Genomic DNA, 17,974 nt, shown 5'->3' on the forward strand with positions numbered 1-17,974 from the left:
TTATTATCTTTATCCACCCAAAAGAAAATACTACAAATCAAGATCTCAAATCAAACACAACGTGAGGAAGAAAACTCTTCTGTATGTGAGTATCTATCTATCTATCTTTTTTTTTCTGACAACATCTATCTATTTTTATTGGTTTATTCTTTGTGTATATGATATTTACATGAATGTGAGCGTGAGAGTATTTGCATATTTTTTTAAAAAAAGAGAATCTCCAGAACGGTTACATAAACACGGTCCACACAAACTTATAACATTACGTTTATCTTATTTTTATACATAGCAGAGAGACAAATCAAAAAACAGCACAGTGGTTTTGTGTTTTTGAAGACCAATGAGAGACATGAAAGAGATAAGATCGGAACTTGAGTCAGAATCTGATCTTTACGCCGAAGATGAAATAAGTATAGTTCCACAAGTGGAGTTAACCGTGCCTAAGACCGATGATCCAACTGCACCGACGGTTACATTCAGGATGTGGGTTTTGGGCATAGCCGCGTGTGTCCTCTTGTCATTTGTCAACCAGTTCTTTTGGTACAGAACCAATCCTTTGACCATCTCATCTGTGTCTGCTCAGATTGCTGTTGTTCCCATTGGTCATCTCATGGCTAAGGTTCTTCCGACAAGGAGATTCTTCCAAGGGACGAGGTGGTCTTTCACGATGAATCCTGGTCCGTTTAGTACCAAAGAACATGTTCTTATAACTGTGTTCGCAAACTCAGGCTCTGGAGCTGTTTACGCTAGTCATATTCTTAGTGCTGTTAAGCTTTTTTACAAGAGAAGGCTTGATTTCTTACCTGCTTTACTCATTATGATCACAACTCAGGTAAATTTGATAGCTTTTTTTTTCTTAATTCCAAATGAATTTCTTCTACTTTTTTTTCCAAATGAAGTTCTAGGTTTAAGGATCTGTGAAAGAAAAATTCATAGGTTTTATTCTGTTTCTTGCATGCAAGGTATTGGGATTTGGTTGGGCTGGTTTGTACAGGAAACATTTAGTTGAGCCTGGTGAGATGTGGTGGCCGAGCAATCTCGTTCAAGTATCTCTCTTCAGGTAACAATATTGATTACTTCGAAATGTTGCTGTCTTATATATTACAGGCCGGTTATAGGCACATTCAGATGAAACATTCAATTTTCAATGCTACTTTTTATAAAAAGGTGTATGCTTAAATTTTTGTACTTCAACCAAAATATTAACTATTTTGGAACATAGGGAATGTTATATAGGGAAAATTGTCAAATATGACTCACAACTTGATTTCAAATCTAAAAGTAAATCCAAACATGAATATTATATAGGGAAAATTGCCAAATATTTTGGAACATAGGGAATATTATATATGGTCAAATGACATTGACCCATAAATTATCAATTATTTTATTAAGATTAATCTTAAAAAATGTTTATAGACTCTATTTTTTGTCACAAACTTTACTATCCCAAACTCTATAAATCGCAGATCCAACTTTACTATCCCAAGTGGGGGTGTTATTGGTTGCATAAGTTTAAATCAACTCCGTAAGACTAATTTAAACTAGATAAGATTTTAAATTTTTTGATTCAGTTACAATTAAACATACATGATTTATCTACATGTTTTAAAATCATTATCAATTTATTTATAAAATCAACATGATATCATTTGATCTCTATAATAGAATTGAACTCCATTTTTAAAGTGGATTCTAAATTGAAATTTACTTTCATAGTTTAAAAACGAAATTTAATAGAAACTGTAACTAAAATACCTTAAACACATAAACATATATATCATCATAAAATAAATAGACGGGAAATAGTATTTTATATAATTATTATGACTGTAAAAAAAGGAAATGATGTTATACCATGTTTTAAAATCATTATCAATTAATTTATAAAATCAACATGATATCATTTGATTTCTATAATAGAATTGAACTCCATTTTTAAAGTGGATTCTAAATTGAAATTTACTTTCATAGTTCTAAAACGAGAGTTAATAGAAACTGCAACTAAAATACCGTAAACACATAAACATATATATTATCATAAAATAAATAGACTGGAAAATAGTATTTTATATAATTATTATGACTGTAAAAAAAGGGAAGTGATGTTATATCATGTGAATCAACAAGTAAGAAATTAAGGAGTACGTATGAATAATCAAAAGAAGAGATATTACACATTTGGAAAATTTGAATTTGAAAGAAAAGTGAGACCAGGCGTTCCTTTTATTTCATATTTTGTTTTCTTTTGTTATTTAGTTAGCCTGATGCTAAACTTTTATGTTAGATAAATTTCGGTTTTATAAAACCTGAAGGTAAAATGGAAGGTTTGGATTGAGAGATTTTTTACAGATATAAATTAGTAAATCCAAATTCATTCAAAATATTTCAAGTCAAATGAATTGTATAAATCTATCAAACTTCAAACATGAATAACACAAGATTTGAAATGTTGTATTCAAAATCTTTTTTTTTTGTCATCGTTGTATTCAAAATCTTTAGTTGAATAACAATGGATTTTTAAATCCTCTCATTGAAAAGATTTTGAATACAAAAACTAATAACACTAGATTTTAAAATCATTTAGTATTAGATATTATTATAAATATAATAACCAATAACATTAGATTTAGAAACAAAAATTAAAATCAGTCACTGGATAACATTAGATTATAAAATCTATAGATTTATTCAAATCCACTATCGAATAACACCAAGAATCTCTTGTTTTAATCAATTACAGAGCGTTGCACGAGAAAGAGGAGAAATCGAAATGGGGGATTACTAGAAACCAGTTCTTCGTTATCACGCTAGTCACCAGCTTCTCATATTATATTCTTCCCGGTTACCTCTTCAGTCTCTTGACCACCGTCTCTTGGCTATGTTGGATTAGCCCTAAATCTATTTTAGTAAACCAGCTCGGTTCAGGGTCAGTTGGTCTCGGTATCGGAGCCTTTGGTCTAGACTGGGCAACCATTGCATCTTACCTCGGTAGCCCACTCGCTAGCCCGTTCTTTGCGACAGCAAATATAGCGGTCGGGTTCTTTCTTCTCATGTACGTAATCACACCCTTATCGTACTTTCTAGACTTCTTCAACGCCAAAACCTTCCCAATCTACTCCGGTAAACTCTTTGTATCCAACGGCCAAGAATACAAAGTAAGGAGCATCATCAACGACGAGTTCAGTCTTGACCACAAGGCTTACGCAGAGGCAGGACCAGTCCACATGAGCACTTTCTTTGCTGTTTCTTACGGTCTAGGTTTCGCCACCTTGACTGCTAGCGTTGTCCATGTATTGCTTTTCAACGGTAAAGATCTTTGGAACCAATCCAAAGGTGTGCTTCGTGGAAACAAGAAAATGGATATACATACAAAGATCATGAAAAGGAATTACAAAGAAGTTCCTCTCTGGTGGTTCCTTTCGATTTTCGGGGTGAATATTGCAGTTGTTATCTTCATGTGTTTTTACTATAAGACTCAAATTCAGCTTCCTTGGTGGGGAGCTTTCTTGGCTTGTTTAATAGCTATCTTCTTCACTCCTCTCATTGGTGTGATCAAGGCCACTACTAACCAGGTTAGATGAGAGAAACACATACATATTTAACCGGTTGTGATGACTAAACTGAGGTTTTTTTTTTTTTTTTTGTAGGCTCCAGGTTTAAATATTATCACCGAATACATCATTGGATATGCATATCCAGAGAGACCTGTTGCTAACATATGCTTCAAGACTTACGGATATATCAGCATGACTCAATCTTTGACTTTCCTTGCTGATTTGAAGCTTGGAGCTTACATGAAGATCCCACCAAGAACCTTGTTTATGGCACAAGTTAGTCTTATTGTTATTATTTTTTTTGTAGCTGAAAGTCTTCTTATTTTCCCACATGTAAATATGCAATCTTGTATTCTTACAACTGCTGCCACAAACCAAACCAACCCCACCTGATTTAGCTTGGCCTTGATAATACCCTAGTCTCTTAGGATTCAATATTGACTTGGTCCGGTGTCACCTGAGTCAATCCACCTGCCACGGACTGGGCCAGTCCGTAAATCCCTCACTTTAGACATTTAGGTTTAAACCGGTTCTATGAATCAACTCGTGGAGATTTTGAGTTGAAACAATTTAGTAAAAAAATAATTAAAAAAACAAGGAAACTGAGGATTTGTGTCTATAGTAGTATTTTATTTTGAATTTTTGGTTATGCTTTGGACTTGCCCTATATACAGGTTAGCTAGCCTTGATTATTTACAAACTGTGGTTCTTCTTAGAACTGTCTCACTTAAATCTCTAAAAAAACATAACAGTTTAACGAACTTGTTGCTGTCATTTTCACAGGTTGTGGGAACATTAGTAGCAGTTTTAGTTTACGCATCGACAGCTTGGTGGCTAATGGCCGAGATCCCCAACCTATGCGAAACATCTCTCCTTCCACCAGGAAGTCAATGGACATGCCCAACCGACCGAGTCTTCTTCGACGCATCGGTAATATGGGGACTTGTAGGACCAAGAAGAATGTTTGGTGATCTTGGAGAATACGCAAACATAAACTGGTTCTTCCTAGGAGGTGCAATAGCTCCAGCATTGGTATACTTGGCCACTAGAATCTTCCCAAAGAAGAAATGGATCTCAAACATTCACATGCCAGTTCTGATTGGAGCCACGTCTATAATGCCACCAGCTACTGCGGTTAACTTCACGAGCTGGCTTGTTATGGCGTTTGTGTTTGGACATTTCGTGTTTAAGTACAAAAGAGAGTGGTGGCAGAGATACAACTATGTTCTGTCTGGAGGAATGGATGCTGGAACTGGATTCATGTCTGTGCTTTTGTTTCTTGCGTTGCAACGTAGTGACATAACGCTTGGTTGGTGGGGAAATTCTGGTGAAGGCTGTCCTATTGCTAAATGTCCAACTGCAAAAGGTGTGACTGTTCATGGCTGTCCTGTTTTCTAGACCATATATATGTATGTTCTTAATTAAGAGCAGTTCAAAATTAATACAGTTTTTCTTGTAACTTATAAAAACGTTTACTTATTAAAATGTTGAGATGAAAACGGTTTAAAATCTTTTTAGATAGACCAAATATACTTTCACATAATTATATTTTTAAAAGCTTTACTATAAAATACTTGAAAACATAAATAAATTTTATGTTTATTTGTTCCTAAAAGTATTTTAGATAAACAACATATATATAAGTTTACATTACAAGTTTTAAAACAGCTGTTGAACTAAAATAATTTGTTGTTGATGTTTGAAACTGAATATAAAAAAATTATAAAATAATTTAATAAAAAATTAGACAAATTAATATAAAAATGTTAAGAGATATTACTAGTAAAGGGCGCCAATAACAGATTATATCTCTTAACAATTTTATATTATTTTGTAAAGATAATTTAATTGAATGCTTACAAAAAAATAATTTAATTGAATAACTAAAACTAAAAAGTAAAAACTGGTGTTGTACAATGAATGAATGACATGTAGATTTTACAGTTTCTTAAATGTCAACAAAAGCTCGTCATAAAGAGACATTTCTGAACATATTGGGTTAGGGTTTTCGCTCATGTTGGGCTTTGTGGGTTATAGCCCATTTAAAAATGTTTTATGTTTGCCTGTATGGGTTTTTGTATGTTCTCTTTGGGCTTTGGCCTGGTGGGCTTAATCCCTTTAATTAATAACTTTGACGGGAAAAAAAGAGAGACGATTCTGAACATATTCTTTACCTCTTTCCTACAATTCATTTCTTTAATATTTTTGTGGTAAGGTACTCCTCCTAAAACATTGACCAGACAATAAATGTCTAAAGCAATCAACGCTAGTTTCTTCAGGATTTACCCGGTTCTGGTCGGGACAAAACTAGCTGGTCCCACTCAGACACTCCCAAGAGGCATTGTCTCTCTTTACATGACAAATTTGAACTTATAATACCTGAACGGGAACATTACTAAAAACATTTGAAGTAGTTTTATTTGTCAAAACAATGTTAAGTGCATTTTGGAGTTTCGTTGGAAAAGTGATAAGCTAATAAAGAGTATACAAAGGAGAGACATAACTTATTTCTTTCTTATCTTATTAGATTTACTCAAAGAAATTTAAGCCTGACTGGAAATGGTGTTTCTAGTGGTGGAGAGGTGAGTAACGCGTAAAAACCTGTCCTTGGGAGGGAAGCAACAGCTGGTTGATCTCCACTCTTTCATCGTAATTGTTACAAATTCCTAAATTTGGATCAATAGTAATATTGAAATGTTTAAATTTGGCAAACTCTTTATGATATCAATATATTCGATTTGTCGAAGAACCGACGTCGTTTTTCAGATCACTAATCCGACACACCGTTTTTGTCAAACCATAAACTGCTAGGCATTTTCGCATTCAACGTGTCCATTTCCCATTTGTCATAAAGAAACCCTAAACTCTTACTGGTCAGACGAAAAAAATCCCATCTCTTACACTCATTCCTCATATATATACGTTACAACAAATCATCTGCTACATATAAGATAGCATGACCGTGAAGGAGGCCGATGAGGTTTGATCTTCAGTGCTAGTCAAAACTCCATTCAGGTGCGTTCTTCTTCTTTTACCTTGATTTTAGCGTCGACCCTCTATCTATCTCTTTAGGGCATCATTTAGACTAGGTTAGTTGCAATTCATATGTGACCGTAACTTCTACGCATCCTTATTTCGTGTTTGATTGGAAACTAGATTGTTGTGTCTGTAAATTTCAGTTTACATTTGTCTAAAACTTGATGATGCAGACTAGTTGTGTGACGGAAAAAATGGTGGGTCGAAAGAGAAAAACATGTGACGAAGGGTCGCAAAGAAGCTGGATATGCCAACTGCCTGATGTTTTGATAAGTGACATACTTACTCGTGTTCCTACAAAGTCTGCTGTAAGAACAGGCGCTTTGTCAAGAACATGGATGAATCACTGGAAGAGTGTTCATGGATTGGACTTAGACTCCTTTGAATTCTTGGATATGGATACCTTTGTGAGTTTTGTTGGAAGTTTTTTTGATACACACAGGGAATCAGTGATAGAGAAAATAAGGTTAGGTGTTCATTATTCTGGTTGCAAGTCCCTCCTCACCCAATGGACTGACATTGCGACTAGGCGTAAAATTAAGCATCTCGATGTTTGTTATTTTGACCCTTGTTCTGATGTTTTGATGCCCGTCAGTATATATACATGCAAGACACTGGTGCACTTACGCCTTTCTTGGGTTGGCTTGGCTAACTTCAAGGTTGTTTCCTTACCATGCCTAAAGATCATGCAACTAGAATGCATTAGACATCTAACTGAGCCAACTGTGGAGAAACTTATCTTAGGCTCTCCAGTTCTGGAAGATTTAACCATTTTCAGAGAAACTAGTGGTGAAAGGTCTATAGAGGTGCGCTCTAATACGCTCAAGAGAATCCACATAGATTCGTGTACAGAAGTTGTGATTGAAGCTCCTCTACTCCAGTATTTGAGGACTAGGATATATTCTGCAAAGAACTTCAAGATCATCAATTTGGGTTGCTCCACCACACTAGATATTGATTCGGTTTATCCTCATGTGACTTGCACCAAACGTTTAATTTGTGATATTATCACCGATATTCCGAGGTTCAGAGGCCTTGTTACAAGTCGTTACATTTTGAGGGTAGTCATATTAATTAATATTTTTTTGAGACTTTTGTTAATTAATATTTGAACATTTCAATACTCTTCCTCAAAAAGTTTCTAACCAACATTTTGTTTTTGTTTTATTCTTTTACAGGACATATTTAGGTACTCAGAACCGGGTCCATTGCTTCAGTTCCGTGACCTATCCCGTTTGCGTGTTGAATTCTCTAAATCCGATCTTGAAATGTTGCCAGCCATTCTTGAAAGCTGCCCAAAACTACAATCTCTCATATTGGTAATGAATTGCTTTATAACCCTTTCAGTTATATATGCACATTTGTGTGAAATGTGTGAAATGCTTTAGGCCATGTTCGTTTTTGTATATGGATGTAACATCTAGATGTAGTATTTACAAAATTTGAATGTTGCATCCAAACATGTTTATTTTTGTAGTTAATATTATGCATATTGTATGTGAAAAGTTTAATGTACCACTATATACTCAATTTGTTATATCCTATTTTTTTGCAGGAGTTGATCAAGGACCCGCGTTATAAGAAGAAGAACAGAGAACCAAAGTTGATGTTTTCAACAGTGCCTCCGTGCTTGGTATCATCTCTCAAGGTCGTGGAATGGATACGTTCGACCCCAAGGTATAGAGGAGAGGTAGAGCTAGTAAGATACTTCCTAGAGAACTCACAAATCCTGGAGAAACTAAGGCTTGATACTTACTATACCAAAAGGGGCAAGCGTGATTTTCTTAAAAAAGTCATTGCATTGCCCAAATGTTCTAGCGCTTGTGAAATCATTGTTCCATAAAAGAAAGACAATTCATTTGAGGTAAATTTGGATTTTAAAAACTGGTTGATTTGAGGAATTTTTCTCATGTATTAATAACCGATTTAAAACTTTATTTTGAATTCTATAAACATTTGGGCAAATTATTCAAGCGTTACATGGGATATTTATATCAATACATATGTTATTTTGCTTGTTTTTGGCTTGTTTAAGTGTTTGTCAAGTTTCAGGAAACTGTTGCGCTAGACATGAACACATTAGTTATATTACATACATAGTAGAGGGAATTTATAGTGAGGTCCTATTTGATATTTGTTATGTGTGGAGTTGGTTAAGTTAACAAAAAAACCTGTAGATAACCAATCCCCTAGCCGTGTATGAAACAACTAACATGTGCGACTTTAGTACACTTAAGTATTCATTAAAATAACAACGTATTTAGCCAGTCTAACTTTTAACGTGAGAACTCGAATACAAAAAAAAAAATTTCGTAAACAATAGTATAGATTTTTAGATGTTTAAAACTGATTAATGTTTTAGCTTCGGTTTTCAAATTTAACATTAAAAAACTAAAGAACTCTATAAATATAATAAAACAGAGAAATTTTAACACATTAACTGGTTTATAACTTGAATTTCTTGTATTAAAAATGGAGTAACTAAACAATAACCACTTATGATAGCTGAAGGGAAACATAAGTTTGTTCTCCAGCAAAAAAAATAAACAAAGAGAGCTATGAGGTTGAATGAGTGGAAAGAGGTTTTGGACCCAAACAACCGGGCAAATGATGGAGTTATAGAATGCCACAATGTTCAAGGTGGCAATGCTGGAGAAGATTAAGAAGAGTGTATTGTGGTAGATGGGTTAAAGGATGACAATGATTATGAAGAGGAGAAGCTGAATGAACTTGAAAATAAGCTTTCTGAGCTTTGTCAGTCACGTTGATCTAACACATCCCAGAGACTAAAAGCTTTGAGATGTCATTTATAACGGCTTGTACCTCATCACTATCCCTTGGCCTTCTCCAAACCGACCTTGAACCAGAGTACTCGCTTGCAGCAATCTGTGTCTTCTTTGAGGTAGCAAGCACCTTCTCCAAGTCCATTTGTGTCAATGCCCTAGGCTCCTGAAAAAATAATGCAGTTAAGGTTCACAAAAATCAGGTTTACATTCCCTAAACCGGGTTAGGTTAACTACTAACCGAAAATTTCCAGCCATTTCTCTCCTCCTTTAGTATCTCTCTGATTGGCAAGTAAGCTGCTTTCTTGCAAAGCTCAAAGATATCTGACCCGGTATAGTCTTCACACAACCTCGCTAGAAGATCATAGTCAATACCCTCCTCCACTCTCTCCCCTTCCAAAATAACTCTCAATATCTCAGCTCTCTCCTTGCAATCAGGCATCCCTATCTCAAACGCCTGAGAAAAACGCCTCAATATCGCTTCATCCAGCTCTGAAGGTCTGTTTGTCGCACCAAGAACCAACACCCTCGCATTCTCTACAACAACACAAACAAACAATACTTTAGAGATTGCACTAATTCAAACAAGGGCTAAAAACAGGATACACAGTAGACTCGACTCACTGTCTGTAGCAAACCCATCCCATAAAGCCATAAACTCTGTCTTCATAGTCGCCATCGCCTCATTACCCGTCGACCTTCGCTGGCCAAGAAAACTATCCACCTCATCGATAAAAACAATCGAAGGCTGAAGTTTCTCCGCCAAGCTAAACACAGCAGCCACTAAAACAAAAACATAGCAACTCACATCATTAGCAACAAACAAGGGCTTATTGCGAGAGCTAGTAGTAATCAAACATATATATACTAATACATCCTTACCAAGCTTCTGCGCATCACCAAACCACTTGCTCATCAGATTAGAGACCCTCACATTTATAAAAACAGCTCCAGATTTTTTCGCAATAGCTTTAGCAAGCATCGTCTTCCCGGTTCCAGGAGGACCATACAGCAACACACCCTTTTGAGGGCCAAGCAACTTCCCATAAGCGAAAAGCTCAGGTCTCTCCAGCGGTAGAATCACAAGCTCGTACAGTGACTGCTTAGTTGACTCTAACCCTCCAATAGAATCAAACTCAACCTCTATTTTTTGTGGGTCTATTACATCACCCGCGATTACATCCTGACATTTAAACAAAACGAATAAAAAAATATTGGAATACGAATTTTATTTTTTAAGTGGAAAAGACAAGACTTATTACCTCGTATTCATTAGTCTGGATAAGAGGACGCCCGAGACGCTTGGCGAGTTCTTTCTTACGCTTGAGGGCCTTATCAACAGCGTCAAGGTTCGGGTCGGAGTGACGAGTACAGACGTATAGAGACAAGCTAGCCACTGCAGCGCTTGCGACGTAGAGAATCAGTTGCTCTAAGAAACTTGTATCACTCTTTCTTGAAGATCTCTTCATAACTCTTTTCTCAAGCAGACACCCTTTGAAGAATATCAGGCTTAATTCTTGACGAGTGTATAACTTGATATGAACCAAAAAAAACTTACTTCCTTTTAACCTAAAGTTAATTCTTGGAAGTTTATTATTAATCATATGAAACCCCACTATATAATACAATACAAATTTGTTGAAAATAGAAAATTCTTAAACTAATATAAAAAAGTAAAATTTCAAAACCAACTTAAATAGAAAGTTACTGTGACTCTTTATGTAAAATATCTTAATCTAAAAAAAAAATCTTAATCTACGTAAGTCTGTGGCTGGGTCCAGAAAAGAAGAAAGAAACCATTGACCGAAGTTACATCGGATAGCTCCCGGTGGTATTGTCGTAATATAATTTACAGACTGTTTGACCAAGTTTTCAAAATATTCACATCGAGATGAAATTTGAAAAGTACAGAACTTTTTACCACGTCAATTCCAGCTCACCAATCAATAAAAACACACATAAAACATGTCAAACTATATGTATTTATTTATTTAATAGACTATTCTATCAAATTAAACAAATATTATGGCATTCCCATTATAAAACATAAACATAACTTATTGATAAATGTTATGTCCAACTATATGTATTTATTTATTTAATAGACTATTAGATCAAATTAAACAAATATTAAATACAAATATGATTACAAAATATTTGAATATTAAAATTAAAATTTAAACAAAAAAATATACCTGCCTTTTAATATTGGACGTGTCAGAATCTAAATATATTCTTCTCTTACCTCTCTTATGATTTATGAATCCGTTGGAAACGGTACTCGCGATTAATATTGGTTACAAAACACGCTATCGGTAATACCTACGCATCCAACTTTTATATCTGCAAACTTGTGTTTTCAAAATTGCATGAAGATAGTTGGTTTGAAAATTCTTCTACTAAAGAAAATGCATTATTGGTAGAAGATGATAAGGTCAAGACAGAGATTGAAGGAAAATAGGATGAGCCAAAAACCTAACTCTTTGATATGTGACATACTTACTCCTCTTCCCACAAAGTTATAGCAGGACAAGTGTTTTATCTAGCACATGGAGAAGTCTTTGGCTTTGTGTTCTTTGTTTGGAGTTGAATCTCGTAAATTCACATACTTCAGTGCCATTGTGAGTTTTTGATTTTTCTCTTAATTATACTATTATAGGAACCATAGCTTTAGAGCCTCGGTGTTTGAAATCATCCCTAAAGTTTGTCACGTTGGAAATTTCGACATCAGGGTATGAAATAGAAATGGAGCTAGTAAGATACTTTGGGCAACTTCATTGGTAAGATGAGGTCAAAGGTTCTTAAAAAAAAGTATTTTAATAATATTATCATTTTTCATTAATTTTTCTTTAGAAGTTTAAACCAACAATTTGCTAACGGTTGTTACACACAGTATCTAAAAAGTTGGATAATAAAACCATAATTAATGCAGGTCTTTTAAGGATCATTTCTTAACGAATATAATAGATTTTTCTTAATCTTTAGTAAAAAAATTAAAAAGTGTCTCTGAAATATAAGAAATATCTCTTAACTTTTTTTTAGTTAAAAATTATGAAACATTTCTAGTATTCTCTAAAATACCCTCTCTAAGAGCATCTTTAATGGGATAAGTGGGGAGATATAGCTTAGATATGAAAAATTAATAAAATAATGTAAGAGGTGAAATTTAGTAATAATTAGTAGTGGGATAAGTGGGAGGATATATAATTTGAATCTTAATAATTATATAATTTAATAATGTTAAAACATATAATAATTTTTAAAACATTAAAAATAATTTTTAAATTGAAAACATAAAACAGTAATACTAAATTTTATTTGAAAATAAAAAGATACCCAATATACAATTTCAAATTATTATGAAAAAAAAAGATAGAAGCAGTAGCACAAACATGTTGGCCTGTTTGATGTTTTGGGTAATTGGCCGAACTCTCCTCTTTCACCCTGAGAAACTGCCTTGGTCAAGAAGAGAAGAAGCAGTAGCACAAACATGTTCATATTTCTGCAGAAGAAAAAAAAAGTGGAGATGAATGATATGATATTTACCACATACAGCAAGACTCGGAGAGTCTAAAAAAATCATTTTCTTTAGTTTTTTCAGGCAAAGCAGAGAACTTTAACTCGCATTATCTATAGCAGGACCTGTATAATCGAATTCAAGGAGGAAGATGAGTGTGTGTACCTTCTCGAAGGGGCCAAGAATCCGAACAAGTTATCTATCTCAAGACTGACAAGTTCAGGGCTCCTTTCTCCTTTAATCGATTGTTTCTCAGTATCAGGTTCAGGGCTCCTCTCCTCTTTAATCGTTTGTTTCTCAGAATTAACCTGTAAAATTACAAAAAAAAATATATTCCACATTCAGAGCAGTACTAAAGAACGAGGGGAGTCATCTCCCACATGAAAACTAGAGGTTATAAGAACCAAAGAAGCAAAGGATAAGAAGAAAACCTCCATAGCCAAAGGCTCTGCTGCAGGAGATGCAAGCTTTTCCATTAACAAAAACAAAACAAAACAAAACAACATTAATCAGTAATCAAGCTCATCTATTCGTGGTAAATAGCAAGGAAATAAACCAAACAAAAAGAAACGCAAAACATTCCAAAAGCTGAAACTTTCTCAATTACAATCCTGTGGCAAAGCACAAAGCCTCTAACTTTAGGTTTGGTTTTTTCTAGAAATTGAGAATCAGATCGAATTAAAACCTCGTAGACGATGATTCCGACAAGAGCGATGAGGAAGAAGAAGGATATAAGGCATGCCCAAATATCTCCCATCTTCCTCCTTCCTTCTCCCTACGATCTATTCCCCCTGGTGTTTCTTGTTCTTCTCCAACTTAACTTTGATTAGGACAACAAGTTAGTAGTGGGCGAGATTCGATGAGGTGAGATTGAGAAAAGTAAGTGTGGTTGGTGGGATCAGTGGAGAGATAGAGAAGATGAAAGTGATGATGAGGTGAGATTGAGGAAGACGAAGAAAAGAGGAAAAGAAGAAAATTAGGCCACGTCACTTTAGAAACTATCTCAAAACACTTCTTGCCTAATAACCCAAAAACACATCTCAGAACAGTTTTTCTTTTTTTTCATTTTATTATATTCTCATAAGATGTGGGGGGATATTGCAATAAAGATGCTCTAAGAGACCTTCATCAAGCCGTTGGAATCTTTAGAATCTTTCTTAACTTCTGAGACACGTACACTTTTCATTATTTTAATTGTTTTAAGAGGGGAAACTCTTTTAATATCTCTCCAACATCACCTCGTTAAACATACTCTTATGGTCCTTGGTGGATTCTTCTCATGCAATCACCAGTTACCAAATATATTTTTCTTTTGATGGATAGTTCCCCAAGGTGTTCAAGCACTAACTGGGTCTTTATGTATATGCTCTAGAGTGTATATGTGTAGTGTAAAACATTGACCAGACAATAAATGTCTAAAGCAATCAACGCTAATATCTTCAGGATTTACCCGGTTCGGGTCGGGACAAAACTAGCTGGTCCCACTCGAACACTCCCAAGAGATATTTTTTCTCTTACATAACAAATTTGAACTTATAATACCTGAACGGGAACATAACTAACAACATTTAAAGTAATTTATTTGTCAAAACAATATTAAGTGCATTTTGGAGTTTCGTCGGAAAAGTGATAAGCTAATAAAGAGTATACAAAAAAGAGACATAACTTATTTCTTTCTTATCTTATTAGATTTCTGCAAAAAAAAATTTAATTATACAAAGATATCCTGCAAAGAAATTTAAATCGGACGAAAAGTTATGTTTCTAGTGGCGGACAGGTGAATAACGCGTAAAAACCTGTCTTTAGAAGGGGAACAACAACTGGTTGATCTCCATTCTTTCATAGTAATTGTTACAAATTCCTATATTTGGATCAATAGTAATATTGAAATGTTTACATTTGGCAAAATCTTTATGATATCAATATATTTGATTTGTCGAAGAACCGACGTCGTTTTTCAGGATCACTAGCCCGACGTCGTTTTTCAGATCACTAGCCTGACACCGTTTTTATCAAACCATAAACTGCTAGGCGTTTTCGCATTCAACGTGTCCATTTCCCATTTCTCATAAAGAAACCCTAAACTCTTACTGGTCACACGAATGAATCCTATCTTTTACCCCCATCCCTCATATATATACGTTACAAAAATCATCTGCTACAGATAAGAAAGCACGACCGTGAAGGAGGCCGATGAGGTTTAACCTTCAGTGCTAATCAAAACTCCATTCAGGTGCGTTCTTCTTCTTTTACTGTTCCTTGGTTTTAACGTCGACCCTATATCTATGTCTTTAGAGTACCATTTAGACTAGGTTGGTTGCAATACATATGTGACCGTAACTTCTACGCATCCTTATTTCGTGTTTGATTGGAGATTGTTGTGTCTGTAAATTTCAGTTTACATTTGTCTAAATCTTGATGATGCAGACTAGTTGTGTGACGAAAAAAATGGTGGGTCGAAAGAGAAAAACAAAAACATGTGACGAAGGGTCGCAAAGAAGGATATGCCAACTACCTGATGTTTTGATAAGTGAAATACTTACTCGTGTTCCTACAAAGTCTGCTGTAAGAACAGGCGCTTTGTCCAGAACATGGATTAATCACTGGAAGAGTGTTCATGGTTTGGACTTAGACTCCTTTGAATTCTTGGATAGGGATACCTTTGTGAGTTTTGTTCGTAATTTTTTTGATTCACACAAGGAATCAATGATAGACAAAATAAGGTTAAGTGTTCACTATTCTGATTGTAAGTCCCTTCTCACCCAATGGACTGATATCGCGACTAGGCGTAACATTCAGCATCTCGATGTTTTTTATTATGGCCCTTGTTCTGATGTTACGATGCCCGTCAGTCTATATACATGCAAGACACTGGTGCACTTACGCCTTTGTTGGGTTCTCTTGGCTAACATGGAGGTTGTTTTCTTACCATGCCTAAAGACCATGCATTTAGAAGGCATTAGAGATCTCACTGAGCCAACTGTGGAGAAACTTATCTTAGGCTCTCCAGTTCTGGAAGATTTTACCATTGTCAGACAAGCTAGTGGTGAAAGGTCTATAGAAGTGCGCTCTAATACGCTCAAGAGAATCCACATAGATACGTATACAGATGTTGTGATCGATGCTCCTCTACTCCAGTGTTTGAAGACTACGGTTTACTTAAAAAAGAACTTCAAGATCATCAATTTGGGTTGCTCTACCACCCTAGATATTTGTATGGTCTTTCCTGGTTTGATTTGCCCCAAACCTTTAATTTCTGATATTCTCACCGATATTCCGAGGTTCAGAGGCCTTGTTACAAGTAGTTACATTTTGAAGGTAGTCATGTTAATTAATTTTTAAGCATTTCAATATTCTTCCTCAAAAAGTTTTTAACCAACATTTTGTTTTACTCTTTTACAGAGCATCTTTCTACACTCCGAACCGGGACCATTGCTTCAGTTCCGTGACCTATCCCGTTTGCATGTTAAGTTCTCTAAATCCGATCTTGAAATGTTGCCAGCCATTCTAGAAAGCTGCTCAAAACTACAATCTCTCATCTTGGTAATGAACTGCTTTAATAACCCTTTGATTTACACATATTGTAGGAGGAAAGCTTTAGTGTACCACTCTATTCTCATTTTTGTTTAATCTTATGTATTTGCAGGAGTTGATCAAGGACCCGAGTTATAAGAAGAACAGAGAACCAAAGTTGATGTTTTCAACGGTGCCTACTTGTTTGGTATCATCGCTCAAGGTCCTGGAATTGATACGTTTGATCCCAAGGTATGAAGGAGAAGTAGAGCTCGTACGATACTTCCTAAAGAACTCACCAATCCTGGAGAAATTAAGGCTTGATACTTACTATAACAAAAAGGGCATGCGTGATTTCCTTAAAGCAGTCGTTGCATTGCCAAGATGTTCTAGCGCTTGTGAAGTCATTGTTCTCTAAACATGCCATTTCATTTGAGGTAAATTTGGATGTTAAAAACTGGTTGATTTGAGGAAACATTTCCCATGTATTAATAACCGACTAAAAACATTGTTTTGAATTTTATACATATTTCCGCAGATTTTTTTTTGTCAACATTTCGCAGATTATTTAAGTGTTACTTGGATATTTATATCAATATATTTTTTTATTTATATCAATATGTTCTTTTGCTTGTTTTTGGCTTGTTGAGGTGTTTGTTAAGTTTAGGGAAGCTGTTGCGGGAGACATGAAAAATTAGTTATGTTACCTAGGCTTTGATGGATAGAGCTGATAAAGAAACAATAGCAATAAATGATTCATATATAATATTATCATAATGAATTTTATTTAATTATATATTAAATTAAATATTAAATATGAAATATCATTATTAAAAAATTAAATATAAAATTTATTTAAAATTATGAAATTTATTTTTAGATATTAAAATAATTTTTGATATTATTAAGTAAAATAAACTCTATATATAATTTATATATAAATTATATCATTATTTATTTATTGGTAGAACACTAAATGATTCATATATAATGTTATTATAAAAAATTAATATATGACATTATTTATTTTTAAATAATATAGATATGTTTGTTTATAATATAAAATATATAAATATATATTATGTTATTTTTTTATTAAAAATAATGAAAGATATGTGTAGTTATATAAATTATATTATATTTCAAATATGAATATTGTTCTTTTAAAAATGTTTAAAATATTTAATCACAACTTTTAAAAATATAAATTTAGTTTTTTGATTATTAATATAATTTTTATATATTATTAAATAAAATAAAACGTTTATATAATTATTTTGAAAATTTTATATATTCTAGTTGCAAATGTTCTACCAAAAACTTTATATAAAAACATTAAACAAAAATTATTTGGAGATCATTAGTATTTTGTTAATGCTTTTGTAAATGATTTTGTAATAAATATTAATTGAATAGTTACAAGTATAATGTTTATGCTAATGCTTTCCAATCAAACCCGTAGTAGACGGAACTTATAGTGAGGTTCTATTTGGTATTTGTTAACAAAATATATGCTTGACTAATTTAAGCTATAATAACCTGATTCACAAAATCAAATTGATGGAACA

At 34.0% G+C, this 17,974-nt stretch overlaps 3 protein-coding genes and 1 pseudogene across 3 annotated transcripts; 3 read left to right on the forward strand and 1 right to left on the reverse strand.

Annotated features, from left to right (window-relative positions):
* Positions 1-310: 310 nt before the first annotated feature.
* LOC108846558 (oligopeptide transporter 8) lies at positions 311-5,048 on the forward strand. Its single transcript, XM_018619783.2, has 5 exons — positions 311-832; positions 963-1,060; positions 2,744-3,575; positions 3,651-3,833; positions 4,341-5,048. Exons 1-5 carry the CDS (start codon positions 341-343, stop codon positions 4,953-4,955), a joined length of 2,220 nt encoding a protein of 739 aa, XP_018475285.1. The 5' UTR covers positions 311-340; the 3' UTR covers positions 4,956-5,048.
* A 1,465-nt stretch (positions 5,049-6,513) lies between these two features.
* On the forward strand, positions 6,514-8,444 carry LOC108846944 (F-box/FBD/LRR-repeat protein At1g51370-like; annotated as a pseudogene).
* A 596-nt stretch (positions 8,445-9,040) lies between these two features.
* On the reverse strand, positions 9,041-13,898 carry LOC108846721 (uncharacterized). Its single transcript, XM_018619924.2, has 8 exons — positions 13,579-13,898; positions 13,325-13,360; positions 13,059-13,201; positions 10,639-12,878; positions 10,259-10,559; positions 10,001-10,159; positions 9,618-9,913; positions 9,041-9,542 (listed from the first exon to the last, which is right to left on the reverse strand). The coding sequence occupies exons 4-8, from the start codon at positions 10,978-10,980 to the stop codon at positions 9,363-9,365; spliced, it is 1,278 nt and encodes a 425-aa protein (XP_018475426.2). The 5' UTR covers positions 10,981-12,878; positions 13,059-13,201; positions 13,325-13,360; positions 13,579-13,898; the 3' UTR covers positions 9,041-9,362.
* Positions 13,589-16,881, forward strand: LOC108846985 (F-box/FBD/LRR-repeat protein At1g51370-like). The gene is given in 6 exon segments (XM_018620159.2): positions 13,589-13,687; positions 13,796-13,828; positions 15,206-15,270; positions 15,272-16,211; positions 16,296-16,436; positions 16,540-16,881. Coding segments are annotated over 6 exon segments (1,563 nt in total). The 3' UTR covers positions 16,825-16,881.
* The last annotated feature ends 1,093 nt before the right edge of the window (positions 16,882-17,974 follow it).

Source organism: Raphanus sativus, chromosome 3, assembly GCF_000801105.2.
Source record: "Raphanus sativus cultivar WK10039 chromosome 3, ASM80110v3, whole genome shotgun sequence".
Lineage (NCBI taxonomy): Eukaryota > Viridiplantae > Streptophyta > Magnoliopsida > Brassicales > Brassicaceae > Raphanus > Raphanus sativus.